The sequence below is a fragment of the Dunckerocampus dactyliophorus genome, chromosome 20, assembly GCF_027744805.1.
Source record: "Dunckerocampus dactyliophorus isolate RoL2022-P2 chromosome 20, RoL_Ddac_1.1, whole genome shotgun sequence".
In the NCBI taxonomy this organism is placed as follows: domain Eukaryota; kingdom Metazoa; phylum Chordata; class Actinopteri; order Syngnathiformes; family Syngnathidae; genus Dunckerocampus; species Dunckerocampus dactyliophorus.
This window is the reverse complement of record NC_072838.1, coordinates 14,851,534-14,874,470: the sequence shown is the minus strand read 5'-3', so window position 1 is coordinate 14,874,470 and position 22,937 is coordinate 14,851,534. Positions and strand designations below refer to the sequence as shown.

Here is a 22,937-nt window from a genome sequence, read left to right as displayed (position 1 = left end):
CTAACAGTAATAGCTGAGACATGGAGGATTAAAAAAAATGATATTCGTACTACTTTCCTGAGATGCTGAATTGTGTAAATGTGATGTAATTTAATATAACACTCTTAAGCATCACATAAACTGTACGATTACAATATTAAAAATTAATAAAACAGTATATTGACATGACTTTTCCATTACCATTTATTGTTTTCTTCAATTGCCATTGTTTTCCTTAAATAACTACAGTACATGGTACATCAAGTCACTTGCAGCCACAAATATATCAGAGATATTTACAAGTTTTATAAACAATATTTACATATGCACACAGGAGGCATGTACACAAGGCATTTGTGTGTCCCCGTCTGGGATTAAAGCTCACACATTTGGCTCACAGCCTCAAGAGTTACAAGAGAAATTCAATTCAACTGCAGTTTCACTCCAAAAAATTTAACATTTACAGGATATACAATGATTACAGTTAGTGAGAAATAGCACAGCGATGACACGTTCAGTATCCTTTACAATTGATGCAAGGATTCAAAAAAGAAAAGCAATGTTGTATGTCCCCCCCCCCCAAAAGTGGACAAAAGGCAAAACTTCACGAGCGCCCCAGTTGTCTGGAGCATGTCGTAGATGTATGTATAACATAGGACACTGTATGTACACTATTCCATATCAATGGATATGAATAGTCAATCCTGTTTTCACAAAACATCACAGTTCATCCTACAACAAATACATCTATATACAAAAAAAACCCAAGAAAAAAAGCCAAGAAACATCTACACGCATTTCCCATCATTCTATTTTTTGCTTTCCACAAGTATGTGCGTCCATTCTTCATTGCATACAGAGACAGAAGCAACATGCATTAAAAAGGCATGTTAGCGTATTTATTTTCATACTATGGATTCTACTTTAAATAGGTTTAAATACTGCAGGAAGCAGGACTTTGCAGGTCAAAATGGTAAAATCAGAACTAATAAATACTTAAATAATGTAATCACATATTTAGTACTGGCTGTCGTCATCTTTAAACCTCATTACTCAGTCAGCGCGACTGTAAAGATGCCTTCTCCTGTCCTCAGTAGCTGTTCTATAAATAATAGTAGCGGATGTTTTTTTTTTTTTTTTTTTTAAAGGATGCTTTGTGTTGTAGTGGTTTTTAATAATCGTGCAGAACAAAAACAAGCCTTTCAAAGGGATTGAGATGGGAACAACCGGGCTGTGTGGAAATGCATCCAGCCAATGACTTACGAACAAGTACCTTGTGGTGAAGTGTCAGGTTTAGACCTGAGCTGAAACTAAGGCACAGACGCAGTGCTCAAAGTCATTGGATTTAAAAAAACAAAAAGGATGAGTTTTTGTGCACTTTCATTTGGGAGCAAAGTCACACTTAAAAAAAACAACAGTTTTTTGGCAGTACAAAGAGTAAGGCTTCAGAGACCAGACAAGTGTGTAAATATTAAATTGGGAAATATTCGCAGATGCAAAAAGGCTTGTTGCGCGTCCGCTTTGCAGGTATTGTAGCCTCTTGAAGAAAATAGCAGCAGCAGCAGCAGCGTGACTGGACAAGGCAGTGTCTGTAAGATGCGACGGGGCCAGGTCACTTGGTCCCGCCCAGTGCAAAATGCCAGCCCTGTCATCTGTATTGGTCCGAGGGTAAACGTGCTAGATGATGTTGGAAAGTTCTGTTGATTCCGTTTCAGAATCTGCCTCGTCCCTGTCAGGAGAAATTAAAACTTCAGTGTTTTTTTTGTTTTTTTTTTAACCTTGCAAGACATGAGGAGCTCCTGCTAAAAATCGTACCTTTGCTCTTGTAGCAATTTTCGGTTGCCTTGCCTCCTCTCCTCATCGATGGGATACGTGTACAAGATAGTCAGGCCGATCATGATGAGGAATATGGGGGCGGCGGAGACCAGCACTTTCAAAGTGATGTCCACTTCTGCTGGTTGGGAGCAACCTCGAGAGATGTAGCCAGCAAAACTAGACAAAGAAAAGAGGACAATGTTACCATCACTGGAGACACTACAATCTCCATTTGTATTGCATTATATCTTCCGAATTCGGAAACCTGGCTATACTTTAGAGTAGTCAGTGAACAGAAAATAACACCTGCATCGTCCCTTAAGATGATAACACGTTTGCGTTTTCTCACTTTTGTGAAATACTTCATGTAACCATATGAAAGTCACACTTTACTGTAAGGTCCGTCATGTGATAGAAGCATGATACTAGAATTAAGTCCTAAAAATCTCCTGCTTTGATGTGGGATTTGTCAGATTTGGATTAACATCAGTCACAACTTTTTTTTGTCCCTGTGCCCAGGAGAAGGAAAAAAATGTAAAAAAATATATATATATATTAAAAAAAATCAATCAGCGTCATTGAATTAAGTGTGTGTGTTTACGTTACAGATTCTTCTGTAATGTGACCCTCCCTTAGTGGTGATGTGCGAGTGCTTACTCTAAACTGAGCGTGGAGATGCCCAGGGAGACTCCGGAAGCAAATTTGGTGAAGAAGACGTAGAAAGAATAGAAGAGGGCCTCGTGGCCGGTGGCTTGCGGGTTGTGTACTTGGAAGTCATCGACGACGTCCGGCAGCATGGACCTGATGGACGAGACAAGGCAGTCAGACCTGCGTGGTCATTTAAGGGTGTCGGAGCGTGCAGCGAGGGTCTTACCATGGCAGAAGGAAAGCGGCGGCCACGCCGACGCCGGCGGCGAAGGAGACTATGTAGGTGACGATGAGGTTGCTCTTTATACACACTACCAGGATCATGAAGGGAACTACAGCCTGGAGAGAGGAGAAACCCAAAATAAAATGCATTTAAAGTCACATCATTGGAATGGAAACGTGATTGAGAGGTGTGGGTTTTCCTGTGATGTATTAACGTGCCATGCATTTGCAAAGACACCGTGTCTCAATCACCGGGTGCGTCACCCCATTAAGCACCTCACCCCAAGTAGATGCCGTCCTTAGGGAGAAAATGGTTGGCAACTCTAATTGGCACCGTTTACAAATGCTATTGTTCACAAAAAGAGTCAGTTGCTAACCAAAGCAGCAGCACCTACTGAGGCATTTAATAATAACACTTATAATAATAATAATAATAATAATAATAATAATAATAATAATAAAATAAAAAAGTTGCACTCAGACCCTGGCATCTTTTTCCTCAGCAGCACTCCGGCCACTAAGACAGTGAGCAAGCTAAACATAATAAAATGTAAAAGTATTAAACGTTAAAAGCCAGTTTGAAACAAGTTCCCTGCACACTGTTAGCTTTGCGTTCCAGTTCCTGTCTTTTCTCTGTAAAAGCCTTTTATTTTATGTAAACTCGAGTTTCACTTGACTTACAATATAGCATGATTGTACAAATAAAAGCCTCCCTGCAATTAACCTCAATATGCCTGGTCCCCTCTGCTGTTGTGTAAGCAATAAGAAACAATTACTAAATGAGGGAATAGTGGGTTTCTTTTGGGGGTTTTTCACACAAACACAACATTCCTGTTCAGGAACCTTGTTTTGGGCCTTACCAATGTGCCAACATAAACTGCTGTCTTCTTTCCAAATTTGGTGAGGAACCACTGCCAGAAGGGGATGGTCAGAGTGGCAGAAAGCTGTGGGAGAGGGAAATTTACACTCGGTTAACCACACATTGCACGTGAAAGCACATGAAAAGATCTCTTCTATTTAGTGTACAAGAATTATGTGAAAATGGGATGGTGAGTGTGCCGTTGGGTGAATTCTACTGTATGGATTTGACCGCTGACCCCTTCATGTAACAACCACAAAAGTCCAGGATAAACAGTGTTTTCCAGTCTTGGTCCTCCTCACTGTCATTTTTCAATATCCTGTGTGGATCAGCACTGTGTTTGCTTTTCATCCCAGCAGGAGATGCTTTCATGCACAGTTTTACGGCAGCGCACATGATTAGTGGAAAAAGTCATCTCTTTAAATAAATGTTAATTCTCCCCGTCGGCTCCATAATCCTTTGCATGAAGTGAAGGATCTAACAACGTAATCTGCTCAACCCTGCCAACCTGAACTTTCTCCTCCCCTAGTCTGCCCTGCCTGCTACACTAGATTGTATTGCGTGTTTAATTAAAAAAAAAAAAAAGGGGGGGGGGGGGGGGGGGTCGTCACGTCAAGTGCTGCTGTAGAGGCTTCTTGTCTATCTGTGGGAATGGGATGGCATTCAAGCTGGGCACACACACCCATATTATGGAAATGGACAGCAAGAACCTCATTGTGCACTAATGGAGTACAGACAGACCAGCTTTGTAACTGCTAACAATTTATGCGCAAAAGAGGTAAGCCTTTTGTCTCCACTCTGAAGGTCACTGCTTAAGTTACGCCACTGAGGGACATTGTCATGGCAACAGTCTACCTGAAATGACACCTGCTGCGGCTGTGTACGTTGGGACTCACCATGATGATCAGTAGGATGTTCTGGAAGTCGTTTCTGAAGCCAAGTGTGTAGCTGCAGAACAGAGCGAAGTTTCCCTCGAGAAGCTGCAGATGAAAGAACAAGTGACATCAGGAGAAGTGATTCGCATAGTTCAAGAAAATTAAGAAAAAAAACCCTAAAGTCTGGTGTCCCTGCGTACCACTAGATGGAGCCCGCTCATACCACAGTGGTTAGCTGATTAAAGGATGTGAAGAACTCTGCTGTGTATAATCAACTTTTGAAGCAATTAAGACAAAATGGAGTGCACCACTTGGCTGCAGCCAGCAGAGGCAATGTTGAATGTCAACAGGTGTGCAGTCTAAACACGACACTGACACCAGAATTGCTTCTAAAATATTTTTTCAAGTATGTAGTGTATTTTTCACATCCCTACTCTGAACTGCATTATGTCTTTGTTTGTGTGTAAATGCGTACCATGAACGCTAATGAGGTGAAGAGGAAGACCATGACCAGTTTGGCGTAGGGCCCGTGTCCCATCACCAGCTTGATGCCTTGGAAGAACGATAAGGGCTCCGACTTGGGACGACTGGACTCTGAAAGGAAAAACAAACCAAAACATGAGTCTTCATTAACATCAAACATACAGCTGCAGTCACATGAAAGATATGTGCTTGCACACAACGAGGAACGTCAACAACTCCTCACCTTTTTGCTCCCTAACACCACAGAAGAGAATAATAGCGCAGAGGACGTAGATCAAGCAGATGACACCAGAGGCGATCATGTAGGCCGTCCTCTGTTGAGAAAGAAACTTTCAAAAATGCACTTCCTGAACTGGAAAGGTAACCCGAGTAAGGGGATGTGCATACCGTGTGCTCCAGAGAGATGGCGTGCTCCGTGTCGTTGAGGCTGGCGGACGCGGAGGAGTTGCTCACATCTGCTAAAATATCCTTCGGTCCTGGAACGCAGCGCGGGTTGACCATGCCCACAATCTGGCCCTGGATGGCGGTACCAAGCACAGTGCCTAGGACCTCCACAGTCATCCCTAATTGGGGGACAGAGACATTTAACTTGGAGAATTTCCCTCCTCTTGAGGAAGTATAATTAGAAAAGTACTCACTATAAGCAGTCGCAGAGTCCCTCTCTTTCTGCTCTGAGCTGATGAACATGGTGAGGGCGGAATACGGCACATGGAAGCACTGAAAAGGCCATCGGACAAGTTTACTTTTCGCTCATGTAAAAGTAAAAACACCTTTAAATCAACACATTCCATTAGAAAAAACAAAAACGTAGTGACAATTAACATTTAATGCATAACTCTATCCATGTATTTTCTATGCCGCTTAATGAGGGTCGCGGGTATGCTGGAGCGTATCCCAGCTGACTCTGGGCAGGAGGCGGGGTACACCCTGGACTGGTCCCCAGCCAATCGCAGGGTACATGTAGACAATCATTCACACCCACATTCATACCTATGCACAGTTAACCCAACATGCATGTTTTTGGAATGTGAGGGGAAACCGGAGTACCCGGAGAAAACCCACGCACGCACGGGGAGAACATGCAAACTCCACACAGAGATTCTAAAGCAGTCCTCCTGACTGTGTGGCCAACATGCTAACCACTAGGCCACCGTGCAGCCCTGATACATACAGTAACTCAAGTAGTCGTAATAGGCGCTTTTACACACAGATGCTGCAAAATTGCCATCTGTGCCTTTTACACAGAAGCCAGAAAAAGTGTAAAAGAGGCTAATAGGAGGAAGAGTGCTGTGTACAGTCAAGCAAATATTTATTAGGTGAGTGTGTGCTGTACTCACAGTTTGAAGCGTCTGGAAGAGACAGTAGAAGAAAAGGTACCAGATGACTTTGTGGTCCTCAAAGGGGGGGACGTACCAAATTAGGAAGTAGGAGAGCACTGCCAGAGGGGTTGACAGCAGGATCCTGCACGGGATGGGTAAAAGAAGAGAGAGGGAAAACACCGTGGATGAAAACGTGGAACTCACAATACGTGACACGGGCAACAAAGCAAACAAACAAGGGCACTTGTTGCATAAGACACAGGGCATCATCCATTCAAGCGCTGCCATCTTCACAGCCTCATTAGTTGGTTTTTGACACATCACGCTTGTGTGCGCACATGAATAAAGGTGTTGATATACAAGCCCGATATGAGGTTATGGGGAAGAACAGATATGAATCACCGTGCGGGAACAGTCAACATATAAATGCCTTCAGGCTATTTTAAGTGGTTAATAACCCCAAGCTTGGTGGTAGGATTTTCCACATATGTTCTAATCCTTTCTCGCGCGCAGTTCAACGTTCCCTGGTCACAATTTAAAAGGAAACCACACCTCCAGATACAAAGAACCAGGACATCCGTGATGTGGCCTGGAAATGTTAACCAGGTTGGGTCGAGGTGAGTCATCCTTATCAGACACAACAGGAACATACGAGTGAACATACCTTCACACGTAAACTAGAAAGGCATGGCGGTAGACAATCACACAAGGAAGAGTGCCATGATAACCAGAGATGCAGAAATGGACCAGAAAACCAGAAATTTACGACATAAGGACATGGCCTGGCTGTGCAATACAATAAAAAGAATTAATTAATATACAAGTACAAACTAAACTCACAAAGCAGATGTGCCTGTAAATGCTCCAATTACAAAGTATATCCCTGGTGTTTATTTATTTTGGTGATTTGTTTTGCTTTATTTCAGTTTTATTATAAACTACATCACTTCTCTTTTTACTTGTATGATAGTTAAGAATTACTGTTAAGTTAAAACATTGCCCGTACAGTCCATAAAGGTTAAATGATGGGGACAGTTTGAGCCTGGTGTTGGACTTTGGTGGTTCCTCCTGCATAGTAACGTATATAAACTCAGTGGACAAATGAATACAAATCCAATGTATTCTAGTGGGGTACAATAAATACATAAAACATGCAGTATGAACATCAATAGGTTTTACATTAGGTATACCCTGCCGTGCATGTGATCTGATTAACTGTACTCTAGGGGGGTGTGAAGCATCTGACCTTCTGCTCAACATGATCAACTAGTTTCTATTTTGTTTCTTGCTGTGACGAGGCCTCAAGTCTGTGCAGGATTGTGCATGTTCAGTCACATCACGCCATCAAAAGGAGAGGAGGATTTACTTAAAGTACACGCATACATGTTTAAACATGTGATTAAATATTTGTTTTGCACACTAAGAGAAATGTATGCAACATAAATAGACTGAATCAATATAAATAAGTTAAGTCATTCCGTCTAGTACTAAGAAGTCTTTGGCCTCCAAGAATCATTTAGTCATTGATTACGTTTGGGGAACTTGGCAAACGGCTCTGTAGTAACAACTATTTCATTCTACAACATGAACTGTGGTAACCTTTTGGTGCGACTCTTCGGAGAAAAAAAAAAAAGAAAAAAAAAAAAAAGAAAAAGAGGACCCAAGAGCTGTGGTCTTATTGGCTGAAATAGATGGTGTGTTGTGGGCTGGACCAATCAGAGACTGAGCTCACTGGTCTACCCTCCCCCCGCTTCCACACACGCACTAGTGAAATATGGAAGACTCTGTGCTGCTTCCTCCGTGCTTTTTCTGCACACGTCTTTGTGAAGTGACGTGCCCTGAGCATGCCGGTGATTCCTTCACACCCCCACACCATTCTTCCAACTAGCCACCGACACCACATCTTGCTTGGGAAATGGGAGGAAAAAGGAATGCGAGGCAAAATGACCCAGTTTTTACAAGGAAAAAGGTCTGGATGGAAACATAACCTATGAGCTAAAAAAATGACACAGTATACAAGGGAAGGATTTAGCTGTGAGCCTGCTGTAGTTCTCCCAAGAGTTTGATTATTGAACCCATGTGGGAAGCTGCTCCACTTTTCAGGAATTAGTTATTTTACTGGAGACATAAAATAAGAGTCATTCCCTTTTAAATCAAACCTGTCCACCCATTGTACTCCCCTTCGACTGCACCTTTACTGCTTGCTGAAAGGACACTCGCCCTAATATTTAGCCCGCGCTGACAGCAGCCTGGCAGTCACCCCCTCTGACACGCTACACCCAACTTCTCTCACATAACGGTGTCATTTATACCCCTCAGACATGCGCAGTGAGGGATCCACCAGTGGGGGGAAAGAGCAGAGGCAGACTTTGAGGGGCAAAAAGAAATGGGGGTGGATGGCACGAAAGAAAAGGGTCTGCGACCTTTGTGCGAACGGGGCCTCAAGCATGACGGGCCTCTACAGAAGTAAGTCCACTCGAAGGCACAACAGACTAGACAGAATAGGCGGTTTCTATTTCTCAGAAATTGCACCCAGCAGCTTCAGTGGAAAACTCCTGGGTGGGGGGGGGTGAAAGTGCAAAGTAACATAGAGGGGTTATATTTATCAGGGTACTGCTGAAGGTTACACTGTGGGAAATGTGCAAGTACAACACCTGCAGAAGGCTCCCTCCCCCCCAGATACAACCGAGAAGATTATTTTAATAGCCAAGATGCCATTGGCAGAGGGATGCTTGAGGTTGGTGAACAGGAAGTGGCATAGTAGTAATTGCATCAGCATGACCCATGGTAACCTCTGACAAGGATGACAAGGATTTAGTGTGTGTGCAAGGCCCCGCCCACTACAGTACACTCAGAAACATTCATCTCTTCATCCTTGACTCAGCATGGCTTAAATCACCAGCTGAGAAATGACACATAATGGGGGGTTCTATGAAATAGAGATAGTCACAAAGTTTTACAAGCATTAGACAAATTGTCAATGACAAATGGGCAGTTCGTTGCCAAGTCCTGCCCAGCCCCTGCTAAGATGCTTTATCTGATGGCGGCCATGTTTTTAATGTGTCTAATTTTACAGACGTGTTTGTCAGTCCCTTGAAAGGTGTGTGGTTTGCAAATGTCGTGGTGATTGGGCTAAAAACTCTAAAGTTATAGTGTGCGTTTTGTGGCTGTGTGAGAAAATGCAAGTCATCCCAATATATGGGGTTTAACAACAGCACTCCCGTGTTGTGCATTTCTCAGAAAAAAAAATAATAGTACCGGCAACACAGTCGGGGTGCATGTTTTGACAAACGTTCACCATCAGGAGAACAAGTGTTCGCCTACATAAAAATACATGCAGTCATGGGGTGTCCTATTTTCTTCCCATGAATGTGTAGGAGGGCGGCGTATGCAAAGACACCTACCAGGGTAGCATGCGTCCAACACGTGTCCACGGACTCCGGGAGACCAGGAAACCCACTGTGGGGTCGGTTATAGCGTCCCAGGCCCGGCCCACAAACAAGATGATTGAGGCGTAAAAAGGATCCAGCTGCCAAACGAGAAGACATACTGAGTACAGAAACCACTTTTCTTGTGCACATTTTAGAACTTTATTTAGTCTTCACCGACTTCAACAGCAGGGTAGCTTTAAAATCCAACAGTGAAAGTCTAGAAAATAGTGACAGTGCCACTTTGCAGCTTAGCTGCTCCTCCTGTGATCCCTGAATGTTGCTTAGACAAACCCTGCAGGAAGAATGTAGCACTCCTCACTGTACAAACTGCACCACACTGAGTCACACAATAGACGGTTAACCCAACAATCTTGTTGGCTATACAAAACCCTGGGAAGTCCTTGACTTTCTCCGCCACGTTGGCCTTCAGCATCAGATTAGTGTCGGAGCCAATTAAGGACACAACTGCCAACACTTTTTATACGATAATAAGCCTTGTTCTGTTGTAATGAATAACTTTTCCTTAAGTTTAACCACTCATTTTATTGCTTGTGGAATTTCGAGAGGGATCAACTAGCACCCTTTGACCTTAAGGCACATGCTTTGAGAGAATAACAGCTCACTAAACAGACAATATAAGCTGGTGGAGTCAGTGAGGGCATTTGTGTGATAAAATACAGTGCAACCTCTACAACATGGTACACAAATCATTCAAACATTCTATCAAAACAGAAACAGGGACACAATATTCACATTGCATTATCTGGCGGGAGATATTTTGAAATTAAAACAACTTGAAAGTCAACCAGCGTCACAAGACACATTATGAAGAGTCCACTATAGAAACTTGAAGTTTCTGTTCTGCAAGCCACGCTAAGGGCTTGTCTAAATGAGTTATGACATGAACTCAAACAACCTACCTGTGCAACATCCAGCAGATAGAGCTGCAGAAAGAAGCCCAAGGCACATCCTGTGATCTGGTAGGGTGCTCCACCAATGGCGTAGCAGATCTTGTTGCAGACCGACAATCTGTTCCTTTGTTCGTGCTGTCGAAACATGAGAAAAGAGAACAAAAATTACATTTAAAGAAATAGATTCACTAGCGTTCGGAGCTCATGGCTTTAAAATTTGATTGGATTCAGGAACATTTGACAGAAAGTTCCCTTAATAGCATTTGCAGCTGACGAATCTGGCAGTCAGGCAATAGCTGGACCCACCCATGCAAAAGGAGGACTGAACACAGTTTATATTCCCCTGGCTTTCTAAAAAATTGTAAACTACAGACTCGCCTGTTTTAACCTGCTTCATATAAAAGAAAGAATGCAGTCAGATTATCCCACTGGCAAAATGTTTTAAAAAGACTGACAACACTGATCTTGTTTGTGTCTTAATTCCCAGGAATGAAAACACCATGTTGTCACATGCCCAGGTTTGATGGGGGCACCTTGGCAGCAGCAGCAGAAGCAGCAGCCTTGGGCTGTATCACTGCCAGGTTCAACAGCCTCTCTGACCCAAAACAACACACACCCTCCTCACTGACCAATCAAAAAACCTTGCTCATTAGTGATCGGTCAACTTTAAAATCTCTTTAAAAGTTTGTTGATGGTGATATAATCAAACTGACCTTGACCTGCTGGCAGACTCTATCCGTCTTCAAACATGTACTTGAAACACATAAGGGAAATATGACACTGCCTCTTCTTTGACCACAAACACAAAGCTAAATAAAACCTCTTTTGTGTTGTTGTCAATATACACTGAGCAGTTTAGGTGACAAATCTAAGTAACGAGATACATGGTGCCATTTAGACTGTACAAATTTAAAGTTGAATAACCGAGCCATCACAACACAGCAGGTACTCCTAGTGAGTTACGTAAGTCAATTGCACTGCTTTACAAATGAAGTTGACACTGTATTGAGGGTCTAACTACTTCCGGATTGATGCTATGCGCAACCAAGATTGACCGGCTTAAAAACAGATTTGCTTTTTATATTTAACTATACAGACATTTTATAAGATGTTTAGGAGGAAAATTGAAAAATGTGAGGTTTATGTCTCCTCTCGAACGACACGTCTGTTTGCTGGTCGCAGCCTGTCGAATTCAGCTGTCGATAAAAAAAAGTAAATTCCTCCCACGACGTACGTTAAATTCCCTTCTACTACAATGCTACATACTACTAAGCAAGTACAGCAGAAATGGATTTCTAAACAGCACACACTTGTAAATTAATTACGTTTGTAAGTGATTTACAGAATTGACAGAAATCCACATTTTTAGTGAGAACTTGAACACACCACCAATTAAAGCTTTTAAATCAATTAATTTCAGGTGGAAGGTAGTATAACTTAAGAGCTATATCAACATATAAATGCAAGTGTATATTTTGTTCAGTTACATGAAAATAAAAAGAAATTACAGCCTTAATTTGACGTTTGTATGAGCCACATCAGGCTTTATTCAAGCCAGCTAAAGAGAGACCAGGGGGAAAAAAGTAGCTTCTGAATTTAGCCCTGGATCACAGGGTTCACCACAAGCATTTCGGACCACTGAACTACAATTATAACATTAAAAAAAGTCCAGTCTTTTTTTCTTTTTAACAGAAATGTATTTAAGCTATTTAACGACTGTGGCGAAAGTGTTGGTAAGAAATAAAAAGGCGCGTCCACATTTACACATGTACCGTATGCATTATGCAGGTTAAACTTGTCATTCATTCATTTATTGCTCTTTTCTGCCAACTAATAAGGCGTGGAGGTAATAAAATTGTGAAATACGCGGCTAGAAACCGCTCCATGAGTCACTCCCTTCAAATGATGACAATTCGAACCGGCCGGCGTGCTCTCTTCATTCATTCAAGGCAGGCGTGCCTCTCCTCCTTTATTGTATCATATATTTGAGCTACACCATAATCAATCACGTAGATGTTTAATTAAGAAATGTACCCACCTTCCTTGAGAGCTTGATGCTATCAGAGTCCACCGGTTTATTCAACAAACTGGCGTTGGAGTATTGTTCGCCTCCTTCTCCTTTGGCCATAGCAGAAGAGCTACTTCGTATCGTGATCGTAACACAGAAAAACAGCAAACAAATATTTTTTTCAAACAAAATGTAAAGATTGAGGCTCAATATAGTCGTCGGTGTCTAGATGACGAGGATCGAGGATGCAGTGGTGGACGTGAAGAAGGCAGACGTAGTCATATTTAGAGCTCCCCGCCCATTTTTAACGTACCATTCACCCCACATTAAGCCACGCCCATCGAGACACGTCACCAACGGGAATGGCTGCTCACGCTCATCCTGTGAGGTGATCACCCGACATCATCCTGCCCGTAATTCCCTGGAAAAGATGAACAAACACAAGTGTATTTCCCGTTTGCCTGAATTTAAGATAAAGTTTTATTTAATAGCATGAAAAGGAGCCACGATTGTCTGACGAACAGCTACATGAGTTATATCCCAGCAAACTACATGGAGAAATATGAAGAAATGCATCAAAGCATAGCATTACAGTCCCCAGATACCACCCAACTATGCCACAAGGGGTTGAGGTAAGCGTAGCGATAACATCCAAGCATTCTGATTGGCTACCCTTGTAGTGGTACCATGTTAGAATTGTGCTGCATCATCAACATCAGAAAAAAAAGCCCAATTAGCATTGAGGCTGACAAATTCTTCTACCTACTCTTTTTCAGACATATTGAAAAGTCTGCGCAAACTATGATGCTTTTTATAATTTCATTGCGTGTTCAAAATAAGCTAGACCACTACAATATTTAAAAAAAACGGAATTCAAAACTATTGATGTTATTAAAATTGTTGCAGTATTTTTATTTACGGATTTTACCGAATACTGTCCTCTCATACAAATACATTAGGTATAAATACTTGACTTTTAATTATCTGCACACTTCTGCTCGCTGGTAAACCACCAATAGGACTAAACCAAGCCCCAGATTTAAAAACAAATAAAAACATGTTTGATTACATATTAAATAAGGGAGTGTATACCATTGCTATCAGAGGTCTTTTTCAATCCAGAAATGCAACAAAATTATTTGTGTTTCAGATTTTTTTTTAAAACTGCAACATTTGGACATGCTGGACAGTGACAATATGAACAATGCCAGTCAAAAGTTTCGAAGCATGAGAAAGTGTGTCCAAACGTTTGACTAGTACTGCATATACAGTTTTGACCATTTTTCCCTTCATACAAATGAACCATTTTTACCATTTTTACACTTGTGCTGTGTGAGCACATTAAAATATAATTAAACATTGTTCTGATGAAATTAATTTGATGTTACAGCGACAAATAAACTACGAAACCTGCAACAAAAATGTGTTTTACTAAGGAAGTGCATCTACATGAACATATTTGTCCAAATTGTGGCTAATGTGGCATAAATGTCGCAGAAACAATGTCAGTCATGTTTCCCGGTGTAACAGGCCATAGTGTACCAACAGTCCAGAGTATTGCTGGGGTTAAAGTAGCCTAGGCCAGTTTATACCCTGGGGTATATCACAGACTAGGCCACTTTATTCCCCCGGGCCACATTGTACCCACTATAAAATATTCTTGATATTAATCACATACTAAAGCTGAATACCAATAACAACACTGATATATTGGCTAACATGTTCAGTTGTGTTGTGCAGATTTATACTCCACTGTGCCCTGCTGAAGTTTTAGAGTATAACACAACGATTAAAACAAAAGTTTGCTGAAAACATATGTTTATTTGGACAATTTGATACCAACATACTACATACTAATAACAACCTACAAACCCTGCATACTAATAACAGTGGCACAATAAGATAGTGAGTATGAGTATTGCTCATGGGCATGAGATGGGCTGCTCTGCATTGCAGGCATGCCCATAATTCATGAAATATCCAAAAAATCGGTGAAAGATATATTACATTGGGATTATATTCTGGCCTAGTCTGTTTTATAAATCAAGGCATCAGTTTACACCCCGGAGTGTACATTATACCCGGGTATATTTTGGTCGGGGGCTAATTTGGCCTGCTACACCGGTTCAAAGTTGTGCACAAGCCACAACATTCCACATGTGTGGGAGCAAAACTGGTAGCTTTTGCATGTGGCTTCTTCATGTTTTTTATTTACAAAGCCTCCTCTGCTCTGGCTAGGAAGCACAGCATGTTTTAAGTTCTCCTTTTAGCTGTGCATACATACCATGAAGTCTGCAGTGGCCATGTACAGTAAAGTGTGAATACTTATCTGTGTGTACCATCACAGTACATGTGAATATTTGCAATGTTGATTTTTACTTGGCCGTCCACATTTGCCTCCTGCCTCTTTTCAGGTGGCCGCCTTCTCCCCGAACACAAACATGCGTACTCTTGATCTCTGTGAAGATGTTGTTTACATGCGGCCGATAAATAAACCCACAGCTCTAAAAAGTCTCTCATGTGACAGAGTTATTATGCACATGTGGTGAGTTCATAACGCCGCATTAATGTGTTAGCATGCTGCAGATTAGATAAGGCTCCATTGGCTAACAGGGATTGTGAATTAATGCAGTGGTGGAAGCTTACCTATTGGTTCTGGGCTACTGATTTGGGAGGATGTTGGATGTCCCAGCAAGGAAAAGACAAATACAAGCACGCAATCTGTTCACATCAACAGTGTAAAATGACAATAAAATGGATTACATTTCTTGCGGAAAGCGGAATCATTCCGTCAAATAACAAACTGCAATTGCCTGTGAATCCCACGAGATGCCAAGCCAAAATACAAAAGAAGGAAATAAACGGAGGACTGCTTGCGTTACTGCATATCATAGAAATCTGCACATATCACGTACAAACTTTTGCAAATAGTGGCCTCCATTTGTACCTCTGAGTAGGCCCGGCAATTATCTGCCTTGGGATGTAGTTTCAGAGCCGTAACAGAGGCGGGACAATGCCTGTGTGTCAGGGCATTCCTTTTAACACTTGACACTGAGGTCTCCTGCCCGGTTGTATTGCAAGCAATTGTATAATTATCTGATGTGAAAGCACACACAGTTGCGGCAACACCCGCGTTATGGGTTCTGTATAAAAGGCGCAGGCGGATAAATGCAGGATCCTACTGTTGTGTGTGATTGCTGCATGAAAGAGGCAAGTGTCCATTTGAGCTGTAACCAAAACAGCAACACCGACCGTCCCATAGTGTTGTGTGAGTCAGACACGGAAAGGGGGGATTAATTTTCTGCCTTCGGAGGTAGAGCCGTAACAGATGCAGGGAAATGCGTGTGTCAGGGCATTCCACGATGTCAGAACGAGGGTGTAAAGTTTAACACTCACATCTCACACCCTGTTGTGTTGCAAGGAATTGTCACAAATCTAAGTATCTGAAGTGAAAGCACACACAGTTGTGGCAATACCCGCATGACTGTATCTGTATAAAAGGCACAGAGGGATAAATGCCAGATCCTACTGTTACATCACTAATGCGGCAATTTTGCTGGTGTCCATTTTAAACAGCAACAACTACCGCCCCACAGTGTTGCGTGTCCATTTTTATGTTCTGGGAACCTCTACCTTTGCCTAATTCTAGCCATTTCGCTGCATTTTCTCTATGACAGTCTCGTATTTTGGTCTGTCCAAAGCTTGTTGAAACCAGTGGGTGACAGAATTCAGATGCCCTTGTACATACAGTATGTGCAATACACATCCACAGGGACTGGTCCTTTATATACCCAAGTAGGTTCCAATGGATCGTCTTACTTGTTCCTAAAGGAGAAAGAAGGGATTGTTGTTTAAATTGTTGACAATGTACTAGATCAGGGGTCAACAACGTTTTTCCTTGTGAGAGCTACTTTTACAAAATGAAAATGGCCAAGAGCTACTCATTTTTGTAACATTTATTTTCAGAGCTTATTTTAAACCCAAACAAAGCGAATATGCTTGTTTTACCAGAACATGAACAAAATGCTGGTGTCCACAACTCACATGTTGTATTTCAGAATGCATTTCTTTCTACTGTTCTTTCATTATTAACTGAAAACCTGATGTGGTCGTGGGGGGCTACCTGGTGCCCGCGGGCACCACGTTGGTGACCCCTGTCCTAGATTAACCTTTGTTGAAAGGAAAACAGTGAGACACAGTTAGCCACACATCTTGTTGGCAGCCTTGCCTCGTGACCAAGCATGTGGGCTATGTTTATTATGTGTGGAAGTACAATCAACCGTCTGCGTGTATTTGTTGCTAAACAAAGTCCGAGGGCGCGTGGAGAGGGGGGGAATGTCCAATAGGCTTGAGCTCGGTGTGCGTCATGGTATACATAGCTGCAGCTGGGATGGAAACTCACAAGGGGGGGCGTGACACAGGAACAGCCAATAGCTACAGCCGTGGGGGAATTGCAGGGGAAGTGAGGATATTGTCATGTCACTTCAGAAATATTTGTGGTACTTCATTGTGAGCCCAAGTCATATAGTATGCCTCTTGATCATTTTTGTGGCCTAAAGAAAGTCTGAATTGGATTTGAGTTTGGTAACAAAATTACCTCACAATATGTGGCAGCTTTCATGCTTGTTTCAGCTTGTTGGGACTTGCCAATAGTACGCTAAAGGCCGCTCCCTCTAATGGAGTGCACACATTATGACCGAAAATTCAGCTATTGCAATATGCACATGTTGCTACATATTACTCACTTCCGGATGTCCCCGCTGTCTATTAGCAGGCTTGCAATGAATGAATATCATGCACTAGTTCTAACCTGAATGTGTACAAAGGTCTGATACCTTCATGTCGCAAGGTCCTTTTTGTATTTGACCTAATTAAGTACTTTGTAAAATACAGCAGGGATGGGTATTTCACAAAATTTCCTCAATCAACTTTATTATTTTGAATGTTATGCACTCCTTTTTCCATGCTAGTGTTGTATTGAACAGAGTAATGCTGCCCGGAGGACTTGTCAGCATCTGACAAAAGTGACTACACCCTTCACGTTTTAGCAATAACGTGTGTCAATGTGTCTTCTCAAGGGACAGTACAGCAGAAATGCACCTTGGATATACTTTAGAGTAGTCTGTGTACAGCTTGTATTGTAGTATAGATTTACCATCCACTGGCGATGGCTCAACACAAAGTCATTATTGTCTAAATAGCTGGCAACACAAGTGAATATAATCACCTGACAAGCAGTAATAACACAAGGTGACACTATCTGTGTCATGTTAGCTTTCTGCAAATAAGCCCTCACGGCAATGCACACAAATAGCTGAGGACATGACCGCTCCAAAGTTCATATCTTCAGACAAACACACTGAACTGCTGCACTATCAACATGAACTGGCCTCTCTGGCACGGTGACATCTACCCCAGACTGGTGATGTTGTGGTGTTTACGTTGACCGTCTATCTGTCTAGCTGAACTTGGACGAGCCAAAGTGGCTGTGAACTTGAATGAAATGGCGCTCTATGCACGGTCCTGTACAGCATGAGAACAGAGCAAAATGGTTAAAACAAGGCAGGATCCAGCGCGCTGCCTCAGGGAAAGATGTTCTCTGCACAGCAGGTGCACAGAGTGAAACAGATCGCTTGTACACTTCATATTGGGAAGGTATCTTAATATGTTTTTACTGTCAACAGTTTACTGTGTGTCTCCAGACCGTGATTTAGTTATCCGCGAAGCTCCTGGGACTTTCACGCAGCTCTGCAGGAAAAAAATCCGAACAGGAGAATTGTGAGAAAGTATGGAAGAAAGACAAAAGGCATACCAGAGCCAGGCAGGTGAATAAAATCATTTGATTACAAAGATGAATGTGCATACTTTCATACTGTACGATGTGCAGACATGAGAAAGTTATGTACGGTACATAACACTTCTTGTGTCTTTTAATGTTTGAATTGAGTTTGAAAAATGTTCTAAACTCCTGTTTCAACAACAGAAAAATCGCTTGGACGTAGCGGACACCCACCGGTCGCAGCAACCACACCCACAGCAACAACAGCATGCTAATTATTCATTTTGTTGCTTTTCCTCAATTGAGCAGTTTCACAGTCACAGATTTATAAAAATGTAAGAATATTCCCAGAGGGAGGGGGCAAAGTAGGCGGTTCATTCTCATTGAAACAATGGAATTGATACGCTTCTATGTTTATAAATACTGACTTAATATTGCTCTTCACTATATTTGTACTATACGACTTTATCCGAACTTCAAAATACAGCGGCTCAGCAGCCGATCTCAATTCTGAAGACATCCCAATGTTAATACTTGTTAATAGACTAACTATGTGGTCAAAGAGAGACACATTTTGAGTTCCACTTTCTCATGCACTCCAAATGATTATTCAAGTTTAAAAATTAACTTGTTTTATGTGTACTGTATAAAATGAGTTTTGAATTTCTGAAATAACAGCTTCTCTCCAAATATCACCTGCTTCCAATGAATGTCCCACTATAATACTATCATAGTATTTGCGGTAACTAATTGACCTTTTTTTTTTTACTGGATGTGTGCCATGAACCCCGCACGGTGGTCTAGTGGTTAGCATGTTGGCCACACAGTCACACAGTCTGGAGATCGGGAAGACCTGGGTGGAGTTTGCATGTTCTTCCCGTGCGTGCGTGGGTTTTCTCCGGGTACTCTGGTTTCCCACATTCCAAAAACATGCATGTTAGGTTCATCGGTAACTCTAAATTACCCATAGGTGTGAGTGTGAATGGTTGTTTGTCTATATGTGCCCTGCGATTGGCTGGCAACCAGTCCAGGGTGTACCCCGCCTCTCGCCCGAAGTCAGCTGGGATACCCCTGCATATCCCCGCGACCCTAATGAGGAGAAGCGGTATAGAAAATGGATGGATGGATGTGCCATGAACCCTAACATATGTATGTATTTGCAGTAGTTCAGACTGAACAACAGCGCCTCTGTTGGTGGCAGCCATGTTGAATTGTGTGACAGTAAACGTGATGTAAATGGAAACTTTGATAAGTATGTTCAAAATAAAGTAAACCCTTATCATTACCAAGTACTGCACCGTCAGTGAAAATCCATTCTACACAATTGAAAAAAACCTAAAAATTCCAATGACACTACATGGTTTATATGGTAAATCATTCACGCTGTGCTCTAAAATGTCATTTATACGGTAAATCAAATGCAATGCCCCTTATTTAACTATTGCAACATGTAAACCAAAGTGTGTGAACTGTAATAACATGGCCGTTGCAGGTCAGGCTCAAGAGGATGTGTTTTTATTGCAGCTCATGTGCCCAGCACCAAGGCCACACAGTGATCCTGGGTAATGATTTAGCTATGAAGGTCACTTCAGGCCGTTGAAAGTCGTTTTGACTCTCAGGAACTCTGTTGCGTTTTGAAACATTCGAGTTAGACGGCGATGATCTTCCGTCGTAAGCTGTGCTGGATAGCTGCTAAAGAACACCGTGTTAAACGACTCAACGTGTGACACAGCCCACATGTGTCATAATGGACTCGGCATGGTTATGCTCTCAGGAGGGTTTATTTATCTTCAGAATGGAAAGTGTGACGTATGCCTGATGTGTGTGTTGTCTGTGTGTGTGCCATGCATAAACCTCGGGGTGAGTCTGACAACAGACAGGACAACATAAAACATAAAAGTCAGTTCAGTGCTTGGAAGTTGACATGTGAGGTCTGTGATCCTGTTGGTGCGACATATCCGTGTCATATCACACGCCGTTGGATTCCCTTGATGATTGACACATGATTGAATCACCCTAGAAAGTCATTTCGAGTCCATTGGAGCATTCGACCAACTTCAGTTATTTTCCATAAGGCCAACAAACACACATTATCCACACACATTGTCAACACACAACCATTATCTAAAACGATTAGCAGTTATCTACCTGTGCGTCTGGAAATAACTCACTTAATGGTTTATTGCTTCCCTTCCTGCCCCATTTTATATTGACCCAAGCAAGTAACTCCATCTAGGTTACCTAAAACTTCAATGATCAGCGCCTTGATTTTATTGGAACTGCTTTACAATAAGTCGTCCCTCACCAAATCACGGTTCGAATTTCACAGCTTCACTCAATCATGTTTTTTCAAACATATATCAATTAATAAATCTCTTTTGTGGTGGAATATAAGCATATTGAATTTTTTGCCTAAATTAAGCATTTTCAAGCATAAAAATGGGTAAATGAACAAAAATGCAAACACAAGGAATTAAGAAGACACATTACATTCAAATTGTGACTGCAGTAGTCTACATTGGTCACTAGGTGTCAGTAATTGTTCGGTGAGACAAGCACCAGACTTGATTGTCGGAACAATAGGCTTTTATTGCAGGTTTAAATGATCTCACAACAAGCACAATAATAATAACGTAATAATCTTAATAATAATAATCATAATAATAACATATGCTACTGTCGTGGCCCCGACGTCACTTCCTGTCAACACCCCGGAACACATTTATTGCAACACGCACGAGCCTTATTTTTATGTCTTAAATGGCTTATTTTCTCTGATTATATTTACTATATTGGGTGGTAAGAATGTAAAGGGTGGCTATATGGGTGTTATTTCATGTCTGTAAAACCGTATTTATTGGAGTGTCAGCAGGTTTTCTATGCCATAACTACAACAATATTCCATTAATAAAGAAGAAAGCCTACTTCACGGAAATGCACTTATCATGGTCACAACATTAAACGAAAACAGGGTAAAACCAAGTCATGTAGCTATGCTAAGAAGTTATATATCAGCTTTGTGTTATCGGTGACAAAAATGTATTATTATTAGTGTTAACATTTCAGCTTGCTTTCATGACAGTATGCTTTTATTTATTTATTTTTTCAAATGTAATTGTGTTTTTACAATGCGCTAATAAAAAACAATTTCCAGTCCGGGACTTTGAGCTACACTTTAGATACAACTTTTGGATAGACCTTTTTAAAGACTTTTTAAATCACTTCAAGTATAAAAACTATTAAGTATTTGAAGATACTACCGCAGCTAAATCTTATCATCTGGTTTACATACAGTACCTTACAACAAAGGTAACACCAGTGGTAATCATACTCCACCTAGTGGTACTTAGCAGGACTCGCATAGTTAAAAAAAAACCAAACAAACACATGAATTAATTGTACACAATATAACCGTATTAACCAAATAGTCGCCGAAATGTAATTTCAAAAAATGATTACATTTTCCACTGACCTCATTCACCGCGGGACAATTACCTGCGAGTTTATATTGCATTCATATTGGTGGTAATGGTAGTGATAGCATTTATTTCTTCAGTACAGGTCTAAGTCGAGCTTCAAGCAAAAAGAAGAAACGGGTGTGAGACAAAAAGTAATTTGAGTAAGCAATTTATTGCAAACAACCATTGAACTTAAATAGGCTGTTCATCAGCTGATGAAAGGTTTAAGACTTTAAAAAAACAAACTCCCCTAAAATAGAAATAAAATGTTCAAAAAAGGACTCACTAATGTGGAGCTGCTCCATTCTTGTTAATCACCTCAAAATTGGTTTGGGCATGCTTGATGCCAGTGTTTCAAAGAGGCTGGTGGGAATGTTGCTCCACGTGGTGAAGATGGCTTCACGGAGGACATCCACTGTCTGGAACAGATGTTCATTTTTGTAAACTTCCCTTGCCATCCATCCCCAAATCTTCTCAATTGGATTGAAATCAATGGGACATGCAGGATGGTCCAAAAGAGTGAGGTTACTCATTTGGAAGGAGTCCTTTGTCGGGCGGGCATTGTGAAGTGCAGCGCTGTCCTGTTGAAAAAGCCAGTCGAGGGCCTTCAGTCACGAGCAATGCCCCTGCAACATCTCCACATAGTTATCTCCGTTTGACGCCCCTGCACAACCTGAAGCTCCCTTGTTCGATTGAAGGAAAAAGAAGCCCAGATCATGGTGGCTCCCCCTCCACTGTGCTGTGTGGAAAACATCTCAGGTGGGATCTCCTTGTCATGCCAGTAACGTTGGAAGCCAACAGAACCGTCAAGATTACATTTTTTTCTCGTCAGAGAATAAAACCTTCTTCCACTTTCAGCGTTCCATGGTTGGTGCTCTTGTGCAAATTCCAAGCGGGCAATTTTGCGGCGTTGAAGAAGACGAGGTCTTTGAAGATGTGTTTTGTTCTTAAAACCCTTTTCTCGCAGATGCCGTCTGATGGTTATTGGACAGCACCAGTAACTACCTTCATTTGGGCCAAGGATCGTCTCGTGTCGTGACAGACCTTCAATCCGATCTTCCGGCTCAGCGCTGGTGAAACACTTGATTTTTTTTGTTCCATAACCCTCAGGATGTTTGAAGAAGTTTACAATGAGTGTCTTGCTGTGTCA

At 41.7% G+C, this 22,937-nt stretch overlaps 1 protein-coding gene across 1 annotated transcript; it reads right to left on the bottom strand.

Moving 5' to 3' along the window:
• Positions 1-165: 165 nt before the first annotated feature.
• Positions 166-12,827, bottom strand: mfsd2ab (MFSD2 lysolipid transporter A, lysophospholipid b). Its single transcript, XM_054764764.1, has 14 exons — positions 12,581-12,827; positions 10,552-10,677; positions 9,605-9,729; positions 6,219-6,342; positions 5,520-5,598; positions 5,269-5,444; positions 5,105-5,195; positions 4,874-4,992; positions 4,420-4,503; positions 3,525-3,608; positions 2,669-2,781; positions 2,452-2,595; positions 1,795-1,971; positions 166-1,708 (listed from the first exon to the last, which is right to left on the bottom strand). Exons 1-14 carry the CDS (start codon positions 12,668-12,670, stop codon positions 1,657-1,659), a joined length of 1,584 nt encoding a protein of 527 aa, XP_054620739.1. The 5' UTR covers positions 12,671-12,827; the 3' UTR covers positions 166-1,656.
• Between the last annotated feature and the right edge of the window lie 10,110 nt (positions 12,828-22,937).